We start from the raw sequence: 24,996 nt of genomic DNA on the forward strand, positions 1-24,996 counted from the left end.
ATTCTCCTACAATTTAGTACAACGCAGACGGCCATTCCAATGAGTGCAAATACACATAATTAATAGACAATTGGATATATATATTATATATATAATATTGCAAAGCTCAAACAATTTGCCAGGGGTTTAGGATAATGGAAGGAAAAAAATACATATAATATCTAAATCAACATAGAACAGCCCCGAGAAGAAAATGATGAAACAAATGATGTTAATCCCCCGTCATTGAGCAAGCCACTCGATCTAGAAGACGCTATTCAGGTACAAGTATAAACCTACAAGTGCCACGATTCCCAGTGCAGCAGCAATAGGCAGCACCTTCCTATACCGTTCAACGTGATATCAATCGGACTGAATAGACAATCTTTAAAATATATGATTATTTATAAAGATAGTGATGTGATTTTCCGTCTTACCCAATAGCTTCATCTTTTTGGATCTGCGCCTTTCTCGCCTTCCTCAGATCAAATTCGTTATCATTTTTATTCACAGTTTGCTCGTAAGGTCTAAAACGTCGCTTAGGAGCACCACAGACTGCCAAGGCACGATAAGATCTATATTAGATTTCAATTTCTTTGTTGAGTTGGAGCAGAATGTAAGTGATTTGAAGTTGGTTTCAATTCCATGAAGGGAACTGTACGTTCTAGAAGTTGTGTTTTTTAGATTCCCGTTTAAAATAATAGTAGGAACTTAATCGTGTTAAAAATAAAGGCGACCCAACGTTAACAGTAAACTAATTGGTCAGATTGAGTTGAGAATTCTAGAAACTGGTTTGAAGTGGTAGACTTGAGAATTGTACGAAATTAAGTTCGGAAGAAGGTGGGATGATTCATGAATGGACTTACAAACAAGAAATTATAAAAACACTGGTGCATATAGTCCAAGCCTGAGAAGAGGGAAGCAAATTACCAGGACAGAAATACTTATCAGGCAATTTGTCAAAAGGAGTTCTATCGTTGTAAATGTACCTACATATTGGTTGAACAGAGAGGTTTACAGGGATCTAGAAAAAGAAAAATGTAAATGCAGAAAGGAAGGAGAGATAAGGAGTGATACCCGCAATCACGGCAGATATAGGCTTGTTTAGAAGCGACGCGCATGGAGAACTTGGGAGAAGCAGCAGCAACAACAGAGTTTTGCCTCCTTAAAGAAGGAATCTTACGTAAAGGAGAGATGAAGGAAGATTTCAAAGATAAGCGGTTGGAGGCAGAGTCCAAAAACATGGAGTTCCTATCAGTGCCGCCGTCTTCCTTAAATAAATGACAATCAATTATAATTGATTGATAGCAAACATATACATATAAATGAAGGATCGGGAAGTAGAACAAGAGCAATGCAATGGAAGTGGAAGAATGTGAAGGGAAAAACCTGGTTAAGCTTGTAATGTGGCTTCGGTGGTAGGTGGAAACTGAGAGAAGAAGCTGAAACGGAAGCCATTGAAGGGAAGTAAAGCAGAGGGAGTTGAAATGAGAGAGAAGGAAGTGTAGGGCGGCAGAAACTCAGAGAGAACAGGTGAATGAATGAATACTGAATAGTGAATGAAACTGAGTGGCTGACAATCAATCAATCATTTTGATCCAATCCTATCCATCTTCAAACCTACACCGCCATCCATTACCATTTTCGACCACCAACAAATTCATCTCCACCAACAAATTCATCTCGACCAACAAATTCATCTCCCTTTTTTCTTTTTTAAACATAACACCGTGTTCCTCCAGTTTCTAGTTCATGCTGGATTCTATTTTATTGAATTTACCCTTATTTTCTTTCCTAATTTTACCTTTGCGTATTGAGCATAACTCATGCACTTTCGATCAAGTTTTAAAGAATCAATCTAACAAATAACTTGTATAAGTCAAATCCGAATGGGAATTTTTTTTTTATCTCATACTCCCTTATAACTAGATTTTTTCTCCCCAAGATTGGTTCGTGGAAGAGAAATTCTTTAAGCAGCAAAATTTGTTTTAAAAAAAAAAACGTAACAAGAACTCATGAATCCACATTTACGATTAACTGAAGTCAAAAGGAGCTTTAAGATCTCAAAAAAGAGACCAATTTGACAGGGAATTCATTTCATGAGTTAAAATTCCTATGGTCAAATTACGAAATTAACCATAGTTTTTATAAACTAGCTGTTGTGAGTAGAAACAAAGAAATAAAATTTTCCAAATACAACAAATGGTAAAAATATATACATACACCCTCCCTCCATTCTAGAGGTCAAAAATTCAAATTTCTCATTCTAGGTTATCATGTTTACAAAGATACAAATAATAGGACGATCACAACTGGTTTCTGCCGCCAAAAAACCCCTCGTTTAAGGAATTGCATAAACCATCCACCACTATCCAAGCTTTTCCACCACCAATTCGCTATTCAGTCACAAATTTATTACCTACTTTCTCTATCCTGACCCATCACTGCCTGATTGTCCTCCACATAAAATATCAAATAGGAGAAGCATAAACCTACATGATGAATATCAGATCAAGCATAGAAACAAGCTAAGTTCTGAAATGCGTTAACTAACCATCCTTCAAAGCACATTTTCAGGAGTTAGTCCCAAAACACCAGTTCAGAGTGAGTCTGAAAATCTCCAAATCTTGGAGACAGTTCCCTTCTCTAAAGTCACTTGGAAGTGGAACCATGCCTAACACTCTCTTCAGCCCGAGTGAGTGCATTCGACACCACATCAACTGTCCAGTCCTTCAAATCTTCCTGCATGAAACGATTGTCAAAGCAACTACTTTTAATAAATTACCACTCTAGTTGGAACCCCTTCTTTTACTAGGGGAACTTTGGTGTGCTTGTTTTTTTGTATGCCCTTATATACTTCCATTCTTTCTCTTTCTCAATGAAAGTTGTTTTGCTAAAATATATATATATATATATATATATATCACTCATTATCAATCTGCCCCCAAGCCACATACTGACATACCATCACAAATCAGAAATAAGGATGGAAACGGGGAAGCACATTACCATCACAGAGGGATTGGATAAAAGATGAGAAATGTGGAGGCTTTCACATCAATTTCCAAATGAGACCAATGATACAACAGCCTTACCATGTGTAAAGGTTCTCCAGTTCTGATTCTTGCATTTGGACGAGCAAGCTTCGATTCGAATGGAGTCCTTGGTCGAACTTCTCGAATTTCCTCCCACTCCTCACGACTAAGCATCCTCACAGTTCCTTGACCTGGGGGAGCATTCTTTATTTTGCGCTCTATCAACTCTTCAGATCTTGACTCATCATACTAAAGAAAAGGTACACATTAAAAGGGATAAATAGCATTTGCTTGAAATAAACCCAAACCCATTGGGGACTGAACTTATACTATAATCCAGCATGTGTTAAAATAGGATCATAATTTCATTAAAAGGGCTAACAATTTCCTAAAAACATTGCAAATCATTAACTGAAAGAGATGGAAAACGCTACAAGAATCTTACGAGCGCAGGCAAACCTGTGCCATTAATAAAATAGACAGTAAAGCATCTTGACCACATCCACTAAAACATTCTTTCAATTTGTTCTTTTATTTAGAGGTTCTCAATTTCCCCATAGACAATATGAATAGTTGTTTGCAGGTGGCATAAAAATTCTAGTAAACATCTCCATATCAGTTAATTTCCCGGACAAAACGAGAAAAGACAACTTCTCATCACACTAGAATCTAAACACTACTCATTTTGATTTCATGTTTCAAGGCTAAGGAAGAACAGATAAAATTTTAATGTTAAAAGACAAAGCCACAGGGGAGATAAGCCACACAGCCATCGAGGAGTACATTAGACATAGGAAAAAGTTGAAGTCAATCACCATGGGCTGACCTAGAGTTCAATAAGAGCCGTGAAAGGATGTGTATATATATATATATAAATCAATGTTTATACTTTTTAACTTCTTTTTTTCTTTTGTATATATATATGTATAACCTTGGCTGTGCCATGTGGTGATTTCTTAGAAAAAAAGTTTATTCTATTTTTACAAAAAAAAAAAAAAAAAAAAAAAAAAAAAAAAAAAAGAGAAGAGAATCATGAGTCTATACCTACATTATTTTTTATTATTGTATATATGTATATATTCGTATCAAATAAAAAATTTTATATGTAATTCTTTGGAACAAAAAGAGAGCTCGTTAATTATAAAGAAAAGAAAATAAGTACTTCATTTTTATTTATCGCAGATCTTTTTAGTAATTTGGTATTTAATATATTGGTTTTTATTTATATATATATTAGTTATGTATAACTACGACGAGATCAATGGCCATTCACAAACTGTGACACAGATTAATACAATAATCACATCCCAATCCGTAAGTTAAAATATTCTCAATTAATATATACTCAATCGCTAACTAACCCAATCGCATTTGATCAAAGTAAAATCAATTTTAATAATTCTTACTCAATCTCCAATTGATTATTTAATCAATATTTATATAAATAACTAGCCAGTTGTGTATATAAATTTGGACTCTCAATTGTCCGTAAATAACACGTTTGGAATATGGACAAACAAGTGAGGATGCATGCGAAGCAATCAACTTAATTGTGGGTTCTAATGTCATCTTTCACAATATAAAGAGGGTTTAATTTGGATATTTAAGTTTTGTTGGGTCCACTAGATTCTAGTGTTACATTTTCGAGTATGTATATAGTTTGTGGAGCAGACAAAGTTCTGAAGTGGTGAACTACTAACTATTACTTTTTAATCCTTCAGATGTTCATAATTTTTAAAAATAAATTGAATAATGAAACTTGAAAAATGTGTTTATATATATATATATATATATAAGTAAACTGTTCTTAAAAAGTTGGTTGAAATAATTTGGGTAAGGCAATCGGGCATGAAGATAGGAATTGATAAAATGGATAATATGGAGGGAGAAGCAATGTCCACCACTCGTCAAAACCAATAAAACTACTTAATCCAATCCCTTCTTCATCTTCCTATCCTCCATATTTCTGGGGTTTTGAAGTCTATTATACAAACGTAACTACTCCCTCATAATTTAACGGTAATGGCTTCTTTTTCAGCTACTTCCCTCAGATTCTGCATACCTATCAACCAAGCTAACAAGATGAACCACAATCAGGTATTCTTTCTATCCTATCTATCTATTGTATATATTAATTGTGTATACAATTCCGTAGCCTAAAATGATTTTTTATGTATCATTAATTAATTAATTGTATGCTGCTGCTGGCAGCTTCTCAGAAGAAGCTTCCCCGGCCGGGGATTGCTCAGCAATAATAATGCCTTCCACCTTCGTGTCTCTTGTGCGGTAATTTAACTCGAAATGTCTCTAACTAATTTGTGAATTTGAGTTTCAAACTAATTAAGTGTATGAACAGGCAAAACCAGAGACAGTTGACAAAGTGTGTTCAATTGTGAGGAAACAATTGGCCTTGCCTGAAACCTCAGAGCTCACCCCCGAATCTAAGTTCGCGGCTCTTGGTGCTGATTCCCTCGACACAGTACGTCATCTTCCTCTTATCCTTACTTAATTTAACTACCATTCTGTTCATTGCTTGTATATATATGTGTGTGTGTGTGTTGGATTGGCCACAGGTGGAGATTATTATGACACTAGAGGAAGAATTTAGCATCAATATCGAAGAGGATAACGCTCAGAACATAACCACAGTGCAAGAAGCTGCCGATTTGATTGAAGACCTTGTTGTTAAACAGCAATCTTAAAAGACTACATGTAGCTTTGCTTTTAGTATTTGTATTATTCCAAGAGGCAGATGACAAGAGTTTGGTTGGGGATGGGTTGAGCAGGTAGGATTAGAATGTTCTTTTTTTTCCTCAAATGATTTTTTTTAAGCAAATTAATGTGCTTTTCTACTCCATCAACTTGTCAGCTACAAAATTTATAATGTAATATGAATTGTAGTGTTGTGTTGTTTTCTGTTCTCTAAACGAGGAGAGGATCGATCAGTCTATTTCATGGATTCCAGTGGAGACGAAACCACAGTAGACAGTACTATTAACCATTAAATTTCTTTTTTAAAAATAAAGCTGTCGAACTTTTTCCCTCGGAAAGGAAGCAAAAAAAAAACCAATGGAAAGAGACGGGTTTTCAACACTACTTTTATACTAATTATAATTTATGATTAAGTGGGCCCCATCTGAGAACACAAGTAACCCAATTTTATGGAGGGTTTGTTTTTGAAGACCAAAGTAGTTGGGCTCAGGTAAGAAAGGCACTATCACTTCAACACAAGGTGATTATAGATATGAAAACTCAATTTCTAAAGTCCAAATGCCGGGGAAATCAATGTTTTTTTTAAGAAATAAACGCATATAGGTTAAGCGAGTTGCATAATGAGAAGCATGGTTATGAAAATGATAACTGTCATCCCTTTATATTATGGTTTTGTTGCTTTATTTAGATACCGCCATAATTTATACAAAGCAGCCCAACCCCACTGGGTCTGCCCTCACAGCACCTTTTCATCAGTGGCCCAAAGGCCCACACATTGTAACTTGTAAGCTCTCCATCCATATAATCCATACTTCACAAGAGAGAGAAGAAAATCCAAAGATGGTTTCATTTGGATCATTGAGTTCTGATGTTTTATATTTAAGATAATTTCATTTGGATCCTTCAGTTCCTTTGCTTCTTATGCTTAAGAAAAGAAGAAAATGAAAAAGAAAAGAAAAAAAATGCAAACTTTGTAGTCACCTACTTTAAAGTACAAATAAGCATGAAATGAAATTCAGGGAGGGAGAGCAGCAGAGGCCCCATTTACATTAGTACTCATAAACTAAAACCAGGGTTTGACAAGGCGTAATGGGGAACATGTGGTTCAAGCATATGGGTTTGTACTTAATCATGACAATAATTAGTTTAAGGTTGCCTTTTTTGCGTAGGCTCTCATGGGGAAAAAAACTTTCCCAACAAGAAAACACACACACACACAAAAAAAAAAAAAAAAGGTTTTAACAAGTAAAGATAAAAGGTCAGGGTTGCAAGCTGACTTCCATTGAAAACTTCAGGATTATCTTATTTGAAAGACCGACAAAATCCTTTCACAGATTCCGTCACTTATATAACTACATCATGCTTGATTCTAGGACACCATTTTAGCTGTTTTCTGATATAACTTTAGTTTAAACCAGACGTATTCGCTGCTTTGAAATCCTTCACAACCTATCTGGTTGTTGTAGAGAACTGAACTCCTTTGTTTAAAATACTTTGAAATTCGGGATTCAACTTATGACTTGCTGATGCTGTGGACCAGGGCAGGTGTAGAACAGATTGAACTGGAAAAACTAAAATTAACCCCTGAAATTCTATTAAGATTCTTCAAAATCCCCTGAGAATCTGTCAGAAAATCATACCATATTTGAAATCTAATTGAAAGAACTGAAACATGTCTTAAACAACTCTAGAATTGATTTATAAGAAGTAGGAAGTGGTTCTGTAAAACCACTTTACAATGTAATCCTACGCCACACTCTCACCTTCTTTACTCAACAGTAGGAAAAAAATAAAAAAAAAGAATACCAGACACGGGGGAAGATACTTTTTGTTGTTGTCAAGGAACAGAAGATAGGAAACATCATTACAGTACTTTCAGGGATCTGAATTCCCATAAAGCAGCCTTATATTCTATTTGTTTCTTCATTTTCGAAAAAAAAAACAATCTTTTATGTTTTGGGTATCTCAAAATGAATTACATCTATTCTATATCAGGCCTGCCAAGTAAGAAGGCTCAAATATGATGGCCATTTAAATTTAAGATTGTCTGCTTATTTCTCCACTAAGCATTTCACAGACCACTTTCTCTAGGCCCTTGCCTTAGTCGTCTCGCAATATCTAAACCATGCTTTCTTCAACAAGGAAGACCATGGCAATGGCTGCTCTTATTCTTCATCTTTGCATTTACAAGGAGGTCGACTCCTCCCATGATCATTCTGACAAGATTATTAGCCTTCCAGGGCAACCCCCTGTGGGTTTTCATCAGTTTTCAGGTTATCTTCATGTAGATGACCAAAAGCACAGAGCACTGTTTTACTACTTCGTTGAAGCAGAAATTGATCCTGCTTCCAAGCCTTTGGTCCTCTGGCTGAATGGAGGTTCGGTTCACTCTTACATATTACCCCTGATTCGAGGTTCAATGGATATGGAAGACTTTTTTTTGTGATTTTTTGCAGGTCCTGGTTGTTCTTCTCTGGGAGTTGGGGCCTTCTCAGAAAATGGACCATTTAGTCCAAACGGGGAGGTTTTAGTGAAAAATGAACACAGCTGGAACCGAGGTATCTGTTTCGTTATCAATTAGACCATTTTCTTCATAATTCCGGAAATTATATAGCTGCTGATCAGTAAAGGCAAGTTCAAATTCCATAATTTCAGTAGGAAACATGTTGTACTTAGAGACACCCGCAGGAGTTGGGTTCTCTTATGCGAATGATAGCGCTTCTCATGGGACAATGGATGATGAGGCCACAGGTATTCATGCATACCTTCTGTTCAAGGAAGATAGATATTGATTTGGCTTAGAAATTACTGAGAACAGTGCTCATGTTTTCTTAAGTGTCTTTCTACTTGTTAAAACACTTCAGCAAAAGACAATCTCATATTCTTGCGAAGGTGGTTTGATCAGTTCCCTCATTACAAGCATAGAGATCTATTTCTAACGGGAGAGAGTTATGCAGGTACCCACATAAACATCACTTTTATCATCCCCCCCTCTTATAATGGAAAGGAAACCCAGAAAAGAGACCGAATATTTTTCCTAATTATACCAGGTCATTACATTCCTCAGCTGGCAAGGCTTATGACAGAATTGGACAAGAAGGAGAAGTTATTTAATCTGAAGGGAATTGCTGTAAGTTTTGTTTTGTGTGGCGTGAAAAAGAAAAGTGAAAAGTTTTTTATATGTAAAGTAAGGGTGGGTCATAATTGCAGCTAGGGAATCCGGTTCTTGAGTATGCGACAGACTTGAATTCAAGGGCAGAGTTCTTTTGGTCACATGGATTAATATCAGACTCCACTTACACATTCTTCACTGCTACTTGTAACTATTCCCGATATGTTAGTGAGTACTACAGAGATTCAGTCTCAGAGGTTTGTTTGAGGGTGAGGACCCAAGTCAACAAAGAAACCAGTAATTTCGTTGACAAGTATGACGTTACTCTTGATGTCTGTATTCCTTCGGTGCTCTCGCAGTCCAAGTATTTAAGGCCACACCCACAGGTACAAAATACGCCTCTTTTTCAATCAATCAAATAATAAAATGGTGATGTTTAAGGATTACTTAATCTGGCAGCCTGAGGGAGAGAGGATAGATGTTTGCATTGAGGATGAAACCGTTAAATATCTGAACCGAGAGGATGTGAAAAAGGCTCTTCATGCCCGTCTTGTCGGAGTCCACAAGTGGACTGTTTGCAGCGAGTAATCCAACTGTGTATTACATCGTTACTCCATTCTCTCTCATTTTGATTTCTTACTATTATCTGACATGATTGATCACACTAGAGTTCTGGACTATGAGCTTCTCAACCTGGAAATTCCAACCATCTCCATTGTTGGGTCACTTGTCAAAGCGGGAATATGAATCTTAATTTTAAGGTAAGTGGATACAATTTAATCTCAATACTCGATACTATGCCAACGTCCATATTTCATACATCATTTTCTGTTGCCAGTGGGGATCAAGATTCGGTAATTCCATTGATGGGTAGTCGCTTGTTGGTTCATAGGTTGGCAACAGAGCTGGGTCTTAAAACTAGTGTTCCATATGGTGCTTGGTTCCAAGGAAAGCAGGTAACCCTATATTTATCCTTATTTCGGATTCCATAATTCTATTGAGAATTTCTCCCATTGTCGTCTCATCTTAGGTCGCAGGTTGGAGTCAAATTTATGGTAATATCCTTTTTTTTGCAACCATTCGAGGTGCCTCTCATGAAGCCCCATTCTCTCAACCTCAACAGTCACTTATACTATTCAAGTCGTTTCTGGATAACAGGCCTCCACCACAAGTTCTGTGATGTAGATTTAATGTATGAGTGAACACTATACAAGCTTAGCTATGGAAAAACGACCAGTTTGCAATTCACTACTTACTCTAAACTCCGATTCTCTACATAAAATGTTAACAATGCGCTAAATCAGCTGATATTGGAAATCTACAATACCCAAATCACATAAGGTCAAAAGTTCACTTCTCAGATGCCTCGCTGACCATCATTAAAAGCACATTTCCTGGTTCTGTAACTTCAGCAGTTTTACACTACCAAAAAGGAAACAGTAGGAGAGCTTGAATTCTCCTACAATTTAGTACAACGCAGACGGCCATTCCAATGAGTGCAAATACACATAATTAATAGACAATTGGATATATATATTATATATATAATATTGCAAAGCTCAAACAATTTGCCAGGGGTTTAGGATAATGGAAGGAAAAAAATACATATAATATCTAAATCAACATAGAACAGCCCCGAGAAGAAAATGATGAAACAAATGATGTTAATCCCCCGTCATTGAGCAAGCCACTCGATCTAGAAGACGCTATTCAGGTACAAGTATAAACCTACAAGTGCCACGATTCCCAGTGCAGCAGCAATAGGCAGCACCTTCCTATACCGTTCAACGTGATATCAATCGGACTGAATAGACAATCTTTAAAATATATGATTATTTATAAAGATAGTGATGTGATTTTCCGTCTTACCCAATAGCTTCATCTTTTTGGATCTGCGCCTTTCTCGCCTTCCTCAGATCAAATTCGTTATCATTTTTATTCACAGTTTGCTCGTAAGGTCTAAAACGTCGCTTAGGAGCACCACAGACTGCCAAGGCACGATAAGATCTATATTAGATTTCAATTTCTTTGTTGAGTTGGAGCAGAATGTAAGTGATTTGAAGTTGGTTTCAATTCCATGAAGGGAACTGTACGTTCTAGAAGTTGTGTTTTTTAGATTCCCGTTTAAAATAATAGTAGGAACTTAATCGTGTTAAAAATAAAGGCGACCCAACGTTAACAGTAAACTAATTGGTCAGATTGAGTTGAGAATTCTAGAAACTGGTTTGAAGTGGTAGACTTGAGAATTGTACGAAATTAAGTTCGGAAGAAGGTGGGATGATTCATGAATGGACTTACAAACAAGAAATTATAAAAACACTGGTGCATATAGTCCAAGCCTGAGAAGAGGGAAGCAAATTACCAGGACAGAAATACTTATCAGGCAATTTGTCAAAAGGAGTTCTATCGTTGTAAATGTACCTACATATTGGTTGAACAGAGAGGTTTACAGGGATCTAGAAAAAGAAAAATGTAAATGCAGAAAGGAAGGAGAGATAAGGAGTGATACCCGCAATCACGGCAGATATAGGCTTGTTTAGAAGCGACGCGCATGGAGAACTTGGGAGAAGCAGCAGCAACAACAGAGTTTTGCCTCCTTAAAGAAGGAATCTTACGTAAAGGAGAGATGAAGGAAGATTTCAAAGATAAGCGGTTGGAGGCAGAGTCCAAAAACATGGAGTTCCTATCAGTGCCGCCGTCTTCCTTAAATAAATGACAATCAATTATAATTGATTGATAGCAAACATATACATATAAATGAAGGATCGGGAAGTAGAACAAGAGCAATGCAATGGAAGTGGAAGAATGTGAAGGGAAAAACCTGGTTAAGCTTGTAATGTGGCTTCGGTGGTAGGTGGAAACTGAGAGAAGAAGCTGAAACGGAAGCCATTGAAGGGAAGTAAAGCAGAGGGAGTTGAAATGAGAGAGAAGGAAGTGTAGGGCGGCAGAAACTCAGAGAGAACAGGTGAATGAATGAATACTGAATAGTGAATGAAACTGAGTGGCTGACAATCAATCAATCATTTTGATCCAATCCTATCCATCTTCAAACCTACACCGCCATCCATTACCATTTTCGACCACCAACAAATTCATCTCCACCAACAAATTCATCTCGACCAACAAATTCATCTCCCTTTTTTCTTTTTTAAACATAACACCGTGTTCCTCCAGTTTCTAGTTCATGCTGGATTCTATTTTATTGAATTTACCCTTATTTTCTTTCCTAATTTTACCTTTGCGTATTGAGCATAACTCATGCACTTTCGATCAAGTTTTAAAGAATCAATCTAACAAATAACTTGTATAAGTCAAATCCGAATGGGAATTTTTTTTTTATCTCATACTCCCTTATAACTAGATTTTTTCTCCCCAAGATTGGTTCGTGGAAGAGAAATTCTTTAAGCAGCAAAATTTGTTTTAAAAAAAAAAACGTAACAAGAACTCATGAATCCACATTTACGATTAACTGAAGTCAAAAGGAGCTTTAAGATCTCAAAAAAGAGACCAATTTGACAGGGAATTCATTTCATGAGTTAAAATTCCTATGGTCAAATTACGAAATTAACCATAGTTTTTATAAACTAGCTGTTGTGAGTAGAAACAAAGAAATAAAATTTTCCAAATACAACAAATGGTAAAAATATATACATACACCCTCCCTCCATTCTAGAGGTCAAAAATTCAAATTTCTCATTCTAGGTTATCATGTTTACAAAGATACAAATAATAGGACGATCACAACTGGTTTCTGCCGCCAAAAAACCCCTCGTTTAAGGAATTGCATAAACCATCCACCACTATCCAAGCTTTTCCACCACCAATTCGCTATTCAGTCACAAATTTATTACCTACTTTCTCTATCCTGACCCATCACTGCCTGATTGTCCTCCACATAAAATATCAAATAGGAGAAGCATAAACCTACATGATGAATATCAGATCAAGCATAGAAACAAGCTAAGTTCTGAAATGCGTTAACTAACCATCCTTCAAAGCACATTTTCAGGAGTTAGTCCCAAAACACCAGTTCAGAGTGAGTCTGAAAATCTCCAAATCTTGGAGACAGTTCCCTTCTCTAAAGTCACTTGGAAGTGGAACCATGCCTAACACTCTCTTCAGCCCGAGTGAGTGCATTCGACACCACATCAACTGTCCAGTCCTTCAAATCTTCCTGCATGAAACGATTGTCAAAGCAACTACTTTTAATAAATTACCACTCTAGTTGGAACCCCTTCTTTTACTAGGGGAACTTTGGTGTGCTTGTTTTTTTGTATGCCCTTATATACTTCCATTCTTTCTCTTTCTCAATGAAAGTTGTTTTGCTAAAATATATATATATATATATATATATATCACTCATTATCAATCTGCCCCCAAGCCACATACTGACATACCATCACAAATCAGAAATAAGGATGGAAACGGGGAAGCACATTACCATCACAGAGGGATTGGATAAAAGATGAGAAATGTGGAGGCTTTCACATCAATTTCCAAATGAGACCAATGATACAACAGCCTTACCATGTGTAAAGGTTCTCCAGTTCTGATTCTTGCATTTGGACGAGCAAGCTTCGATTCGAATGGAGTCCTTGGTCGAACTTCTCGAATTTCCTCCCACTCCTCACGACTAAGCATCCTCACAGTTCCTTGACCTGGGGGAGCATTCTTTATTTTGCGCTCTATCAACTCTTCAGATCTTGACTCATCATACTAAAGAAAAGGTACACATTAAAAGGGATAAATAGCATTTGCTTGAAATAAACCCAAACCCATTGGGGACTGAACTTATACTATAATCCAGCATGTGTTAAAATAGGATCATAATTTCATTAAAAGGGCTAACAATTTCCTAAAAACATTGCAAATCATTAACTGAAAGAGATGGAAAACGCTACAAGAATCTTACGAGCGCAGGCAAACCTGTGCCATTAATAAAATAGACAGTAAAGCATCTTGACCACATCCACTAAAACATTCTTTCAATTTGTTCTTTTATTTAGAGGTTCTCAATTTCCCCATAGACAATATGAATAGTTGTTTGCAGGTGGCATAAAAATTCTAGTAAACATCTCCATATCAGTTAATTTCCCGGACAAAACGAGAAAAGACAACTTCTCATCACACTAGAATCTAAACACTACTCATTTTGATTTCATGTTTCAAGGCTAAGGAAGAACAGATAAAATTTTAATGTTAAAAGACAAAGCCACAGGGGAGATAAGCCACACAGCCATCGAGGAGTACATTAGACATAGGAAAAAGTTGAAGTCAATCACCATGGGCTGACCTAGAGTTCAATAAGAGCCGTGAAAGGAATAAAGGGCTAGAAGAATGGGTACAAGTTCATAGTTTCCTTGACAACCAAATATAGTAGAGGTAGACAGTGGCATCGTAAGAATACTTGAGCTGCACACAGCGGTCTGCAAGCTGTCTTGGATGCCCTAGATATATAAAATTTAGGAGAGAAAACAATTTTACCACAAACTTAGCAAGTTGTACCAATTTTAACCCTGGACTTGAATGAAATGTAGACTTTGTTAATTTTTCGTTTGAATCACCCGTTAAATTGTGTGATAGACAATTTTTCTTGCTCAAGAAGATGAACATCAATGATCAAACGAATTTGAGACCAAAACAAGGGTTTTCTTTGTCATGGTTGAATGATCCAACAACGAAATCAATGAAAGTTGAAAAGCCAGACAAATCTGCTTTGGATTTTTTAAGATTGCTGAACAGTAAAAAAAAGAAAACACTAGGTTTACATGGAAAACCCAAGAACAAGGAGAAAAACCCACGACAGATAGTCACTTTTTATTATCTTCACATACTGAAAGTTACAAAAGAAGACAACTTTACAGGCTTTAGCAAGCCTTAAAACAGAAAAAGAAATAAACATAGGGTAAAATAAAATACTAAAATACCCTCGAGGCATTAACTATCAACAAATCCTCTTATTTCCAACACTCTCCCTCAAGTTGTGGCATAGATATTAATGAGATCCAATTAGCTAACACACGAGTCAAAGCTTGCCTTGAATAACCCTTTTGTGAGAACATTAGCAACTTGTTGACAAGATGGAATATAAGGAATACTGATACTACCATTATCTAGCTTCTCTTTTACAAAGTGTGTCAACCTCCACACGTTTCGTTCTACCATGCTATACAAGATTATCGGCTATGCCTATAGCACTTTATCATCACAATAGAGCTTCATAGGTAAAAACTCTATCTTGGTGAGGATCGGACAAAACTTTCTTCAACCAGATTTTTTCACATTTTCCCAATCTCATAGCTTTGTATTCAACTTCAGCACTACTTCGAGCAACAACACTTTGCTTCTTACTTCTCCAAGTAAATAGGTTACCCCACACTACGGTACAATACCCAGACATAGATTTTTCTCTCAATAACTAATCCTGCCCAATTAGAGTCGATATAAACCTCAATTCATTTCCTGCCAACTTTCCTAAATATCAAACCTTTACTCGGAGAGCTTCTCAAATATCTCATAATCCGATCCACAACTTCCATATGTTCTTCGTATCTAACAAACAACACTAACAACATAGGAAATATCTTGTCTAGTGTGAGATAAGTAAATCAATTTTCATGTGAGATAAGTAAATCAATTTTCCCATTAGACACTGATACCATTAACAAGAACTTCGTCAACAGAATCTCTCGATTTCACATTGAATTCAATAGGAGTGTTAGTAGGTCTACATCTAGTCATACCTATTTCTTTAAACAGATCAAAAGTGAATTTCCATTGTGAGACAAAGATCCCTTTCCTTCATCTTGCCACCTACATTCCAAGGAAATACTTTACATTCCCTAGATCTTTGATCTCAAACTCATCAGCCATTTTCTTTTTCAGCCTGATGATATCAGTCGTATCACCTCCTAATAAGACAATATCATCTACAGAAACAATTAGAACAACAATTTTCCAAAATACTAACTTTTTTTTGTAAACAACATGTGATTAAAGTGTCCTTCAGTGAAGCCTTGGGACTTAATTAATGTAGTAAACATGTTGAACCACACTCTCGAGGATTGCTTCAAACCATACAAAGACTTCCTGAGTTCACATATATGATGATCAAATTGAGCTCCAAAACTAGGGGGGCTGACATAAACTTCTTATAATTCACCATTCAAAAGTGCATTTTTTATATCAAGTTAATGAGAAGTCGGTCTTTATTAACTACAACAGAAAGTCTCAGAATAATCTATCTCATAAGTTTGAGTGAACTCTTTCACTACAAGTTTAGCCTTCCACCAGTCTAGAGTTCCATCTTATTTATATTTCAGAGTGAATACCCACTTACACCCAACTATTTTATGCCCTTTAGGAAAAGCGTAAAGGTCCCACGTATTATTCTTTTCAATAGCCCTCATTCCTTCTATGACAGTTGTCTTCCACTCAGAAATTTACATAGCCATATGTATGCTTTTCAGTATTGAGTCCTTGAGACATTCAAGAGGAATTTGAAGTTGAAGGACACGAGAAGGCATTCGATTAATAAGATGAGCTGAGAATTGCATCCCCTCATAAGTATGATGGAAGCGAAGTAGACAGCACGAGAGAACGTACAACCTTAAAGAGGTTACAATTTTTCTTTTCAGCCACCCATTATGTTTAGGGGTATAGGCACACGAGCTTTGGTGGACAATGTCTTTAAGATAGAAAGTCTCGAAGGGTATTATTAAGGAACTCGCGACCATTATCACTACGAAGAATTGCAATTTTGGTGTTGAATTGAGTCCCAATAGTAGTGTAAAATTGTTGAAAAATCAGTGAAACCTTGCATTTATTAGTAAGGAGAAAAACCCATGTCAGACGGGTATTATCATCAATAAAGGTCATAAGTCATGTTTCCTTGAAAGGGTATAATACTCGAGGACCCCAAACATCACTATGAATATGAGTGAAGGGTTGAGAATGTTTATAAGGTTGGGACAGAAGTGTGACCTTATGTTGTTTTCCACAAATGCACACATCAAGACATAGAAGAGACGTCAGCTTTATTAATAGATGAGGAAATAAATATTTCATAAGTTGGAAATTTGGGTGACCAAGGCGAAAATGCCACAACATACAATCCTTTTATAAAGTTGAAAAATAAGAAGACGACAAACTAGTCCTATAACAATTCCTATAGGGAGCATCATCGTCAAGGAAGTAGTTCCCTATTGTGCTAGACTGTGCTAATTGTCTTCCCCAAGCTCAAGTTAAAACAAAACATTATCTAGTGAGACGACCACTTAACAATTTTACATTTCTAGTTATCTTACAAATAAATAGTAAATTGTAAGATAATTTTGGGTACATGCAGTTTTTAAAGTTAAACCATCAATGGGATGAATATGACTCTTGCCCGCGATAGGAGTTAAGGACCCATATGCAATTTGAATCTTTTCATTACCAACAATCGGAAGATATGATAGAAAATTATCGTAGGATCGAGACAAATGATCATTAGCTCCTAAATCAAGTATCCATGGTTTCTTATCGTTTACGCTGAGAAGACTTAAGGATTGAGAGGTACCTGATTGAAGAATGGCCCCAAGGGAAAAGACACTAAGGTCACTTTGGCAAGTCATCTGGAGTTATAATGGGGGGCACTCGCCAATTCCCTCATGAGAGCCCAACCTTGGTCAAGCTTGTCATTTGAAGGACATCTTCTTTGATTTAGTGGTCTACCATGTAACTTCCAGCATTGTTCTATCATATGCCAGGATTTTTTGCATTGTACATATCGGGGTCAATTTCTCATTTTGTTTGTCACTATCAGAACTAGATAATTTTGCACTAAAAGCAGCAGAATCAATAGAAGAAACAGTTATGATGTTCATAGCACTGCCTCTGTCTTCCTCTAAACAGGCCTTATAACACACTTCCATAAAAGAAAGTATAGGCCTCTGTCTCGGTATATGGCCTCACACTACATCGAACTTAAAGTTCAAACTAGCTAGGAAATCATAAACACGATCTACTTCCTCAATCTTGGAATATTAGACATCTTCACACGGACAATCTTAGATAATTTCACGATACAAATCCATCGTCCTAGGACAATTTGTTAAACTATGAAGTGACATTCATCGTCCTCTATTTGCACTCATGAGCCTGTTTATGCAGAGTGTAAAGATGAGATGCATTCTGCCTTTTAGAATATATTTCAGAATTGATCCCAAATATCTCGAGGAGTTGCAGCATACAACGATTTCTCTATTTGAGATTCCATACTATTAATCAACGATGATTGAAGCAAGGAGTCTTCTCCTTTCCAAATGCGCTCCTAAGGATCCCTTGGTCTCTCACCAATTAGATACCCAAACTTGGGTATTCCATACTATTAATCAGCGATGATTGAAGCAAGGAGTCTTCTCCTTTCCAAATGCGCTCCTAAGGATCCCTTGGTCAAGGTCTTGGTCTCCCACCAGTTAGATACCCAAACTTGTGATACCCCTCCTCAAGGCCCATTTTAATGAACTGAGACTAGGAGAAACAATTCTGACCATTCAACCTTTCTTCTGCAATTAATCCTGTGGAGTTTCCCAAAAAGCCAAATAAATAGTTTACAATAGTTAAAGTAGGAAAAGAGGTTATCGGATTCTCTTAATACATCGATAGATCAAAAGGAATGTCAAAATTCACTGTATTAGAATATAAGTTAGTGGAAGCACCAAGGCCATCAAGAGCAGCGATTTATTCTCGAAAACTTGTCTGGAAACTAGCCAACTATTGTCGAACCATCATTGGAGATAAACAAACTAAACCTTGATGATAATAACTAGGCAAAGCAATATGAAGAAGAACAGATTGCTACAAGAAGTTTGTTGCCGCGACATACGATTTACCTCTATGGTAGGCGGATGACTCACTAATCTCGGTTTCACGGTGTATGTTTTGGTCAGGGTTTCCATTAAAGAGTTGTGGTGGCGCTAGAGTTGGACGGATATGCAAGGACTAAAGGTAACGATCAACGCTTGGATGGTAGTGGTAGTATCGGCAGCAGTCAGAGGCCGCATCAACGACTGCGGTGGAAGCGAGGCTGGTCCAAAACTAAGGTTATCTTGCATTGGTTCATGTCGATGGTGGTTAGGGTTATGTCACCACACCCTAATAACATATTGAACGGTAAGAAAGATAACACTAACTTTAGATAGAAAACCCTAGAACTAGGAGAAAAAACCATGATAGAGAGTCACTTTTAATTAATTTTACACCCATTGAAAGTTACAAGAGAAGACAAATTTACAAGCTTTAGCAAGCCCTAGAGCAAAAAAATAAATCAACCTAGGGTAAAGTAAAATACTAAAATACCCTCGAGGCAATAAACTATCAACAAAGCCCTTTATTTCCAACAAACAAGAGTAATGTGTAGGCTGTAGGCAAAGAAACAACGTAGGGGTTGGGTCAAGAAATTGCCGAGTGAAATTAAGAGAGTAGTTGAGGAAAAATCTTGAACACATGAGGGACTCAAAGAAGGAAGAAAGATTTCCCGTGGAAACATTTAGTGAGAGAATTGAAAGAGGGATCCAGAGTTGAGAGTTCCAATGCCTCAAAATGAGAAAGAGAATATCCTCCCATGGAAGCAGCAACTCGGATTTTCAAAATTTGAATGCAAACTATCAAACTCCAAGAGTCCAAGAAAATCAGACCTCGGTCAAACTGAAATTCATGAAGAAGAAGACAATCAGAACAAAAACAATAGACTGCGATGTCTATCTAGAAAATAAACAATCAGCACCGCAGTTTTTTTTATCTGGGTTCTACCCTCCAACAATCATCTCACACAGAAATCTGCTTCTTTGATTGTAGAAAACAGGCGAAATGTAAATCAAAACCCCTCTCCAACGAGCTCCTTTCCGTTCCTACAAACTCAACCCGGGTGTAAATGTAACATGAAGAAAAAAGGTCAATCACGTAGTTTTTTTAATGGGGTAGTTCAAGTTGAAAAGGTTAAAATACCAAGAGCCATAACAGAAATTTGCAAAAAAAGAAGTCTTCAAAAAAAAAAAACAAAAGGTCTTGAAGCCCACGATTTAATTGCACGTCATAAATCCAACTCTGTCCACACACCTATGTAAGAGTATACTTCTCTTCCTCAATGATTCCACTAGGTTGGGGAATCTCAAATGATAAAGAAAAAGAAAAAAGAGAGCCTATTCTCATTGAGATGTCTACGCATGTTAACAGAAATGCAGGAAACAGAACCAAATTGAGTAGCGCATACCATCATAAGGAGTTTAGCAAAGAGAGCAATTCCAACAGCAGTGAGAATCATGGGCATAGAAGGAGTGTCGAGGAAGGAATTTGATTCAGGAACGTCCACAATGAACTGGTCCTTCTTCATACTTTTCTTCCTCTTCCTAAATTTCTCCAGCTCTGCGATCTTTCCCCTTAGAACCTCTGATGGACCTTCACGTTGCTTAAGGAGATGCACCTGTCTCCCAATTACACGCAGTCCATGCCCAAATCCTGTCATCTCTAACTGAATATTATTCTAATTTTTTCCCTTGTTTCTTGATGTCCAAAAAGATCCCTTATTAAAAGCGTAGGAAACCCTAGCTTTGGAGAGAGGAGCGAAGGTAATGCAAATTTGAGCTACGTGTCCATGCAAATTTGTGGTACAGTGTCCATTTTATTCCTAAAATTTGAGAATGAAAGCTTTTAATTGTTCGGTTTTGAAATTAACTTCCGTTGGGCATTTGTGGGTGCATACTATAGTATATATAACCATATCCATTTCTAATGACTAGAATAGTAGTTTTTTTTACACCCAAGTCTTGTCAGATCAGTTGTATAGTAAGTATGAACTCGCTCATACACTAAAGAATGTAAAAAGAAAACATAATGTTGTTTTTTTAAGTAGGTCGTGTTTTAAAATTATTTCTCTTCAAAGTTAATTAATTTACAAATATTTTGTTCAACAAACACATGAACCGTTTATCAAGCTATTTTTCGTAAATATTTTTGCCACCCTTAACCACTCATTTGTTTTGTAGATGGTTCATAGTTTCTAGGCGGCTATTGCTGTGGACATCACTCCTCCTACTACTATTACTGTTGTTCTTGTATTTATTTTTTCTTTAAATAAAAGGTAGAACAAGTAGAAGAAAATGAGAGAAGAGAACGATTCAAAAACATATAGGTGTCATAATTTCCATCTAATCCTCATTTCTTCTTCTTCATCTCCTTTTGGTTAAGAACAAGAAAAAAACCAAAAAACAAAATGTGAAAGATGTCCACTGGGAGAGAGCAAGGGGAAAGAGACCGAAATAAATTAATTAGAGTTGGAGAGAGAAGACCATAACCATACATTCGTTTGGAATGAATATTATTATTAGACGACTTGTTTACTATTTTTTCTCAACCTAAAATAATTTAGGTCTAAAACACATATTATTACCACTTTAAGTTAAAATATAACTCAACTACATCTAACCTATAACCGTAATAAATCGTGTTTTATCCCAAAGCCAACTTAGTTTGCTAATCAAAATGTATTATAACATTATTTGTTAATTTAATTGGGGTAAAATATACCAATATTATATTATACTTTTTAGGCAAATGGAGTGTGACGTGGCAAATGACATCATCCTCCCAATCTCCTATCATCTCTCCACTGTGTGAACCTTGCCCCACCCTTCGTATTCTTGCTTCCTCGCCTGAAATTTATCCATGCCTGCTTCTATGACTCAAATGTTGCACTGTAATCTGATCCATTCTTCGATAAAAATAAAAATGTCTTTCGAAGGAGGAACTTCAACACACAATACCCATTTTTTTGTTTAATTTCTCAAGGCCAACGAAGGCCTTTTAAAACTCAACTGCACTTAACAATAACAATAAGAAGAATTGCCGGGAGAAGAATCCAAGAACTGTCCTCTTTCTCTCCGCATCCATTTCTCGTCTTTCACATCTTAAATATCGCACAGAAACCCATCATAAAAAATTTCAAGAGATTTAGGACATCTACTTCAAGTATATTTTGACAGTGAGTTTCACTTAAACTTGTCGTAGATTAATTAAATGGCATCTCAGTCAAAGACCATCACCGTTGATCTTTCCAAATGGGTCATTTCAGATCTAGAAATCGTTGCGGAATGAACAATCCTTCAAATCAGAATTGTGTAAACCCCTCCAGCGTGCCCTTGCTACCAGATCAACAACCACCCCAGAAACAGAAAGCGAAAAGGTACCGCCTGCTCTGCCGCGCCTTTTTTTTTTTTAAAAAAAAAAATCTATTAATTGAAATAAAAAATGGCGAACTCATGATTGAGAAGGAGAGAGAGAAGGAATGGGTAATTTTAAAAAAAAAAAATTTTGCTTCTGCTTTTGCTAATTCCTTTTCCTTTTTTCATCAAGTAGAGAAAGCGAGGGCTGACACCACATACCTGATACCTGATATCAGATACTGTACGCACTCATCAGGTGTTATGGAAAAACACCATCACCTTCAACATCAGGTGCCCCTTTTCTTCCTTTTCTCAACTCCATTCATTATTTTCCTCTTATCTCTGTTTATGTTATGCCGGAATACCAGGAAATCAAGGACCTCGACTTGGATCTCGGACCCGACGAGTCTGACCTTGCCCCTCTCCCTCCCACCGTTACTTCTCGGGTACTCTCTTTCCTTCTTTCTCTTTTTCCCATTTCCACCTGCATTTAACTTCCTTAATGCTCCTTCAAATCCAGGTACTGCACATGTTGGGAGACATCGCAGGTCCCGCTTACAGGTTTTCCCAATGGCTTGAACTCGTCCGTAAACGTAGCGGCAAACATCGCGCTTCTGCCTTCCACAACCGCCCTCATCCATCATTCGACATGCCTTCCGGGTTTGCCCAATTATATGCTATTACCTCCCTTTTTCTTATTCATTTATCAATTACCTCTTTATCTACAATTTCACCCAGGACACGATTTTCAGTTGCCTTCCTACCTTTCAATGCTCTACCTTAATTTCCTTTTATTCTTTTCATTCAAATATTGCGTGGTAACTGAGCACCTGGTTACCATTCAGTGCTGAGGAACTTGTCAATCAATCAATAAATCTTCCAGCTCCCGAGCAATCAACGGAAACAAATCTGTGGGATAGACTTGCTAAAGCTTCAGTGTTGGATATCGAGTCAAGTTCTTTCTCGTGGGATAGGCTTTTATCTCTTCACCGCACCGAACACAGTAGTAGCACCGAACATTCGGAAGATGAGATGAATAAAGCCCTTGAGGTGTGTAAGCTTGGGAATTTTCCTCGGATGACCCATTTCGGGAGATCCAATGAAATCTTGCTCAACTTTGAAAATCCAAGTTTATTTTGACCTTTGTATGTGTCATCATCGGGTGAAATTAGCTAAATTACCATTGAAACAATGTGCAGCCTCCCGATTCTCGCCCAGTGGTCCTTGCTTGAGTGTAAATCAAATAAGCCTGAATCTATTAACTTTTTGTTAGTTAAGATTTGTTATTTATAGGCTAGTTTTCTGTTATAAAGATTTGTTACTTACTATGTAACCATCTATTTTTCCTACAAATAAAGTACATCCTCACATTGAGGGTAGAATATTCCTACAAAAATTTCTGGGCCAAATGGCTATCCAACGTGCTAACCTGGGCACAGCAGAGCAACTTGCTCGAAACCAAGAGACGGAGGAAACCCTGTCCGTGGAAGCTTTCGTGGAAAGAATCGAAAATACACTTCAAGAAGTCTTGCAAAGACTAGAGGCATTGGCACCCTCTCAAGAAGATCAAGAACTTGTTCGTGACTGGGGCCAACGTGGCATCTGTGGTGCTGGAATCATGAAATAAATCATCAAGAAAGGAGATATGATATGCAGGAAAAAAGGAGACCATTTCAAGACTATCAAAATCCTTTTCCAAGAAACCAAGAAATGTATCATCAAGAAAGGAGATATTACATCCAGAACGAAGGAGACCATTTCAAGACTATCAAAATTCTTTTCCAAGAAACCAAGAAATGTATCAAGAGCCTCAAGATTGGAGTTCCTCTGAATATTGAGATTTTTCTTGATTGGTTAAAGAATATATGAATACTTATGAGGTAAAGAAAGTCCATTTAGTAGCGTTGAAGCTGAAGGCTGGAGCATCGGCTTGGTGGGAACAACTTCAGGTTAATAGGCGAAAAAATGGGAAGAGACCCATTGCTTCACGGGAGAAAATGATAACGAAGGCACGTTTCCTTCCTCCCAACTATGAGCAAACTCTTTATAATCAGTATCACAATTGCCGGTGCTGAAATTTCATCGGTTGGATGTAAGAACCAATCTAATGGAGAACGAGCAGCACCTTATTGCACGATTTGTAGGAGGATTGAGGCTGAATTTAGTTCCAAATCGGTTGCAATGCAATCATCTAGGACTCATTAGAACAAAGATCAAGAGAAGGTTAAAACTGATGAGACAAATGGAAAGAAGCAAGCAGAAAATGTCTATCAAAGGCCGAATTTAAGCAAGTGTTTCCGCTGTGGTCAAACTGGCCATCTCTCAAATGCTTGCCCTAAAAGAAAGACAGTGGCTATTCTTGAAGAAGATGAAGATTATGTTGAAGAACAAGAAGAGGATCTCTCTCGAGAAGAACAAATATTAGAACCCGATGATGGAGAAAGGCTATCGTGTGTGTTGCAAAGAGTCTTAATTACTCCAAAAAGTGACACCTCTCACCAACAAAGGCATAGCCTTTTCAAGACCCAATGTACCATCCAAGGCAAAGTGTGTAGTGTGATCATTGACAACGGCAACAGTGAAAATTTTATCTCCAAGAAGCTTGTGGCTGCACTTAAGCTGAAAACGGAGCCTCATTCATGTCCTTACAAGATTGGGTGGATCAAGAAAGGTGGTGATGCCCAAATAAATGAGGTTTGTTTAGTCCCTTTGTCAATTGGAGGGACCTATAAAGATCAGATTGTGTGTGATGTCTTGGATATGGATGTTTGCCATATTTTACTTGGAAGACCATGGCAATACGATATTCAAGCTATTCATAAGGGGGGAGAGAACATATATGAGTTCCAATGGATGAACAAGAAGATTGTGATGCCTCTAAGCAAGAAGAATGAGGAAGGAGTCGATCAAAAGAAGGCTGAAAGTCATCTTTTCATCACTGTAAGTGGAAAAAAAT

General features: G+C 37.0%; 5 protein-coding genes across 29 annotated transcripts in view; 3 read left to right on the forward strand and 2 right to left on the reverse strand.

Annotated features, from left to right (window-relative positions):
• Positions 1-59: 59 nt before the first annotated feature.
• On the reverse strand, positions 60-12,005 carry LOC103502280 (uncharacterized). Of its 6 annotated transcripts, none has more exons than XM_051081493.1 (5): positions 11,660-11,864; positions 1,057-1,250; positions 910-968; positions 417-534; positions 60-322 (listed from the first exon to the last, which is right to left on the reverse strand). In XM_051081493.1, exons 1-5 carry the CDS (start codon positions 11,726-11,728, stop codon positions 244-246), a joined length of 519 nt encoding a protein of 172 aa, XP_050937450.1. In that variant the 5' UTR covers positions 11,729-11,864; the 3' UTR covers positions 60-243. The 6 variants fall into 6 exon arrangements, with proteins under 6 accessions (XP_050937450.1, XP_050937451.1, XP_008464376.1 ...); XM_051081494.1 differs by having other exon boundaries at positions 1,057-1,246; positions 11,660-11,826; XM_008466154.3 differs by lacking the exon at positions 11,660-11,864 and adding an exon at positions 1,369-1,714.
• On the reverse strand, positions 2,183-20,545 carry LOC103502279 (uncharacterized). 8 transcript variants are annotated; one of them, XR_007819038.1, is made up of 4 exons: positions 20,093-20,542; positions 13,366-13,554; positions 12,825-13,012; positions 2,183-2,423 (listed from the first exon to the last, which is right to left on the reverse strand). XR_007819038.1 is itself a non-coding variant. In XM_051081489.1 (3 exons), the coding sequence occupies exons 1-3, from the start codon at positions 20,342-20,344 to the stop codon at positions 2,632-2,634; spliced, it is 531 nt and encodes a 176-aa protein (XP_050937446.1). In that variant the 5' UTR covers positions 20,345-20,504; the 3' UTR covers positions 2,183-2,631. The 8 variants fall into 8 exon arrangements, 3 of the variants coding, with proteins under 3 accessions (XP_050937446.1, XP_008464374.2, XP_008464375.2); XR_007819037.1 differs by having other exon boundaries at positions 2,183-2,427; XR_007819036.1 differs by having other exon boundaries at positions 2,183-2,471.
• LOC103502288 (acyl carrier protein 4, chloroplastic) lies at positions 4,704-5,941 on the forward strand. Its single transcript, XM_008466164.3, has 4 exons — positions 4,704-5,111; positions 5,226-5,300; positions 5,371-5,493; positions 5,588-5,941. The coding sequence occupies exons 1-4, from the start codon at positions 5,037-5,039 to the stop codon at positions 5,714-5,716; spliced, it is 402 nt and encodes a 133-aa protein (XP_008464386.2). The 5' UTR covers positions 4,704-5,036; the 3' UTR covers positions 5,717-5,941.
• On the forward strand, positions 7,427-10,082 carry LOC103502289 (serine carboxypeptidase-like 45). Of its 3 annotated transcripts, none has more exons than XR_007819033.1 (10): positions 7,427-8,104; positions 8,183-8,284; positions 8,382-8,477; positions 8,591-8,683; positions 8,777-8,856; positions 8,937-9,224; positions 9,298-9,422; positions 9,507-9,599; positions 9,677-9,794; positions 9,869-10,082. XR_007819033.1 is itself a non-coding variant. In XM_051081488.1 (9 exons), the coding sequence occupies exons 1-8, from the start codon at positions 7,852-7,854 to the stop codon at positions 9,583-9,585; spliced, it is 1,116 nt and encodes a 371-aa protein (XP_050937445.1). In that variant the 5' UTR covers positions 7,427-7,851; the 3' UTR covers positions 9,586-9,599; positions 9,731-10,066. The 3 variants fall into 3 exon arrangements, 1 of the variants encoding a protein (XP_050937445.1); XR_007819034.1 differs by having other exon boundaries at positions 9,731-9,794; positions 9,869-10,066; XM_051081488.1 differs by having other exon boundaries at positions 9,731-10,066.
• A 1,138-nt stretch (positions 20,546-21,683) lies between the features above and the next one.
• The window catches only part of LOC103502276 (dual specificity protein phosphatase PHS1), a 34,565-nt gene continuing 31,252 nt past the window's right edge, over positions 21,684-24,996 (forward strand). For 2 of the 11 annotated variants that reach the window (XM_051081502.1, XM_051081501.1), the window contains exons 1-2: positions 21,684-21,859; positions 21,950-22,060. Coding sequence is in view for 6 of the 11 variants with exons in the window: in XM_051081497.1 (XP_050937454.1) it covers positions 22,302-22,331; positions 22,409-22,486; positions 22,561-22,700; positions 22,886-23,090 (453 nt within the window). In the remaining 5 variants the exon portion in view is untranslated. Of the gene's footprint in view, positions 22,061-22,230; positions 22,332-22,408; positions 22,701-22,885; positions 24,981-24,996 lie in introns of those variants that run through there. The other 9 variants (XM_051081509.1, XM_051081510.1, XM_051081497.1 and 6 more) reach the window with 8 other exon arrangements.

The sequence above is a fragment of the Cucumis melo genome, chromosome 2 (genome assembly GCF_025177605.1).
Source record: "Cucumis melo cultivar AY chromosome 2, USDA_Cmelo_AY_1.0, whole genome shotgun sequence".
Lineage (NCBI taxonomy): Eukaryota > Viridiplantae > Streptophyta > Magnoliopsida > Cucurbitales > Cucurbitaceae > Cucumis > Cucumis melo.

Coding starts and splice junctions, on each gene's coding strand:
- LOC103502279 (XM_051081489.1), bottom strand. CDS start 20,344: ATGACAGGATTTGGGCATGGACTGCGTGTAATTGGGAGACAGGTGCAT. Junction 3,264..20,092: donor TTGCTAAACTCCTTATGATG/GTATGCGCTACT, acceptor CCTTTTCTTTAG/TATGATGAGTCAAGATCTGA. Junction 2,722..3,074: donor CTGGAGAACCTTTACACATG/GTAAGGCTGTTG, acceptor CGTTTCATGCAG/GAAGATTTGAAGGACTGGAC.
- LOC103502289 (XM_051081488.1), top strand. CDS start 7,852: ATGCTTTCTTCAACAAGGAAGACCATGGCAATGGCTGCTCTTATTCTT. Junction 8,105..8,182: donor GGTCCTCTGGCTGAATGGAG/GTTCGGTTCACT, acceptor GATTTTTTGCAG/GTCCTGGTTGTTCTTCTCTG. Junction 8,857..8,936: donor TTAATCTGAAGGGAATTGCT/GTAAGTTTTGTT, acceptor TCATAATTGCAG/CTAGGGAATCCGGTTCTTGA.
- LOC103502288 (XM_008466164.3), top strand. CDS start 5,037: ATGGCTTCTTTTTCAGCTACTTCCCTCAGATTCTGCATACCTATCAAC. Junction 5,301..5,370: donor ACCTTCGTGTCTCTTGTGCG/GTAATTTAACTC, acceptor GTGTATGAACAG/GCAAAACCAGAGACAGTTGA. Junction 5,494..5,587: donor GTGCTGATTCCCTCGACACA/GTACGTCATCTT, acceptor GATTGGCCACAG/GTGGAGATTATTATGACACT.
- LOC103502280 (XM_051081493.1), bottom strand. CDS start 11,728: ATGGCTTCCGTTTCAGCTTCTTCTCTCAGTTTCCACCTACCACCGAAG. Junction 969..1,056: donor TATATCTGCCGTGATTGCGG/GTATCACTCCTT, acceptor ACCAATATGTAG/GTACATTTACAACGATAGAA. Junction 535..909: donor TGATAAGTATTTCTGTCCTG/GTAATTTGCTTC, acceptor GTGCCTTGGCAG/TCTGTGGTGCTCCTAAGCGA.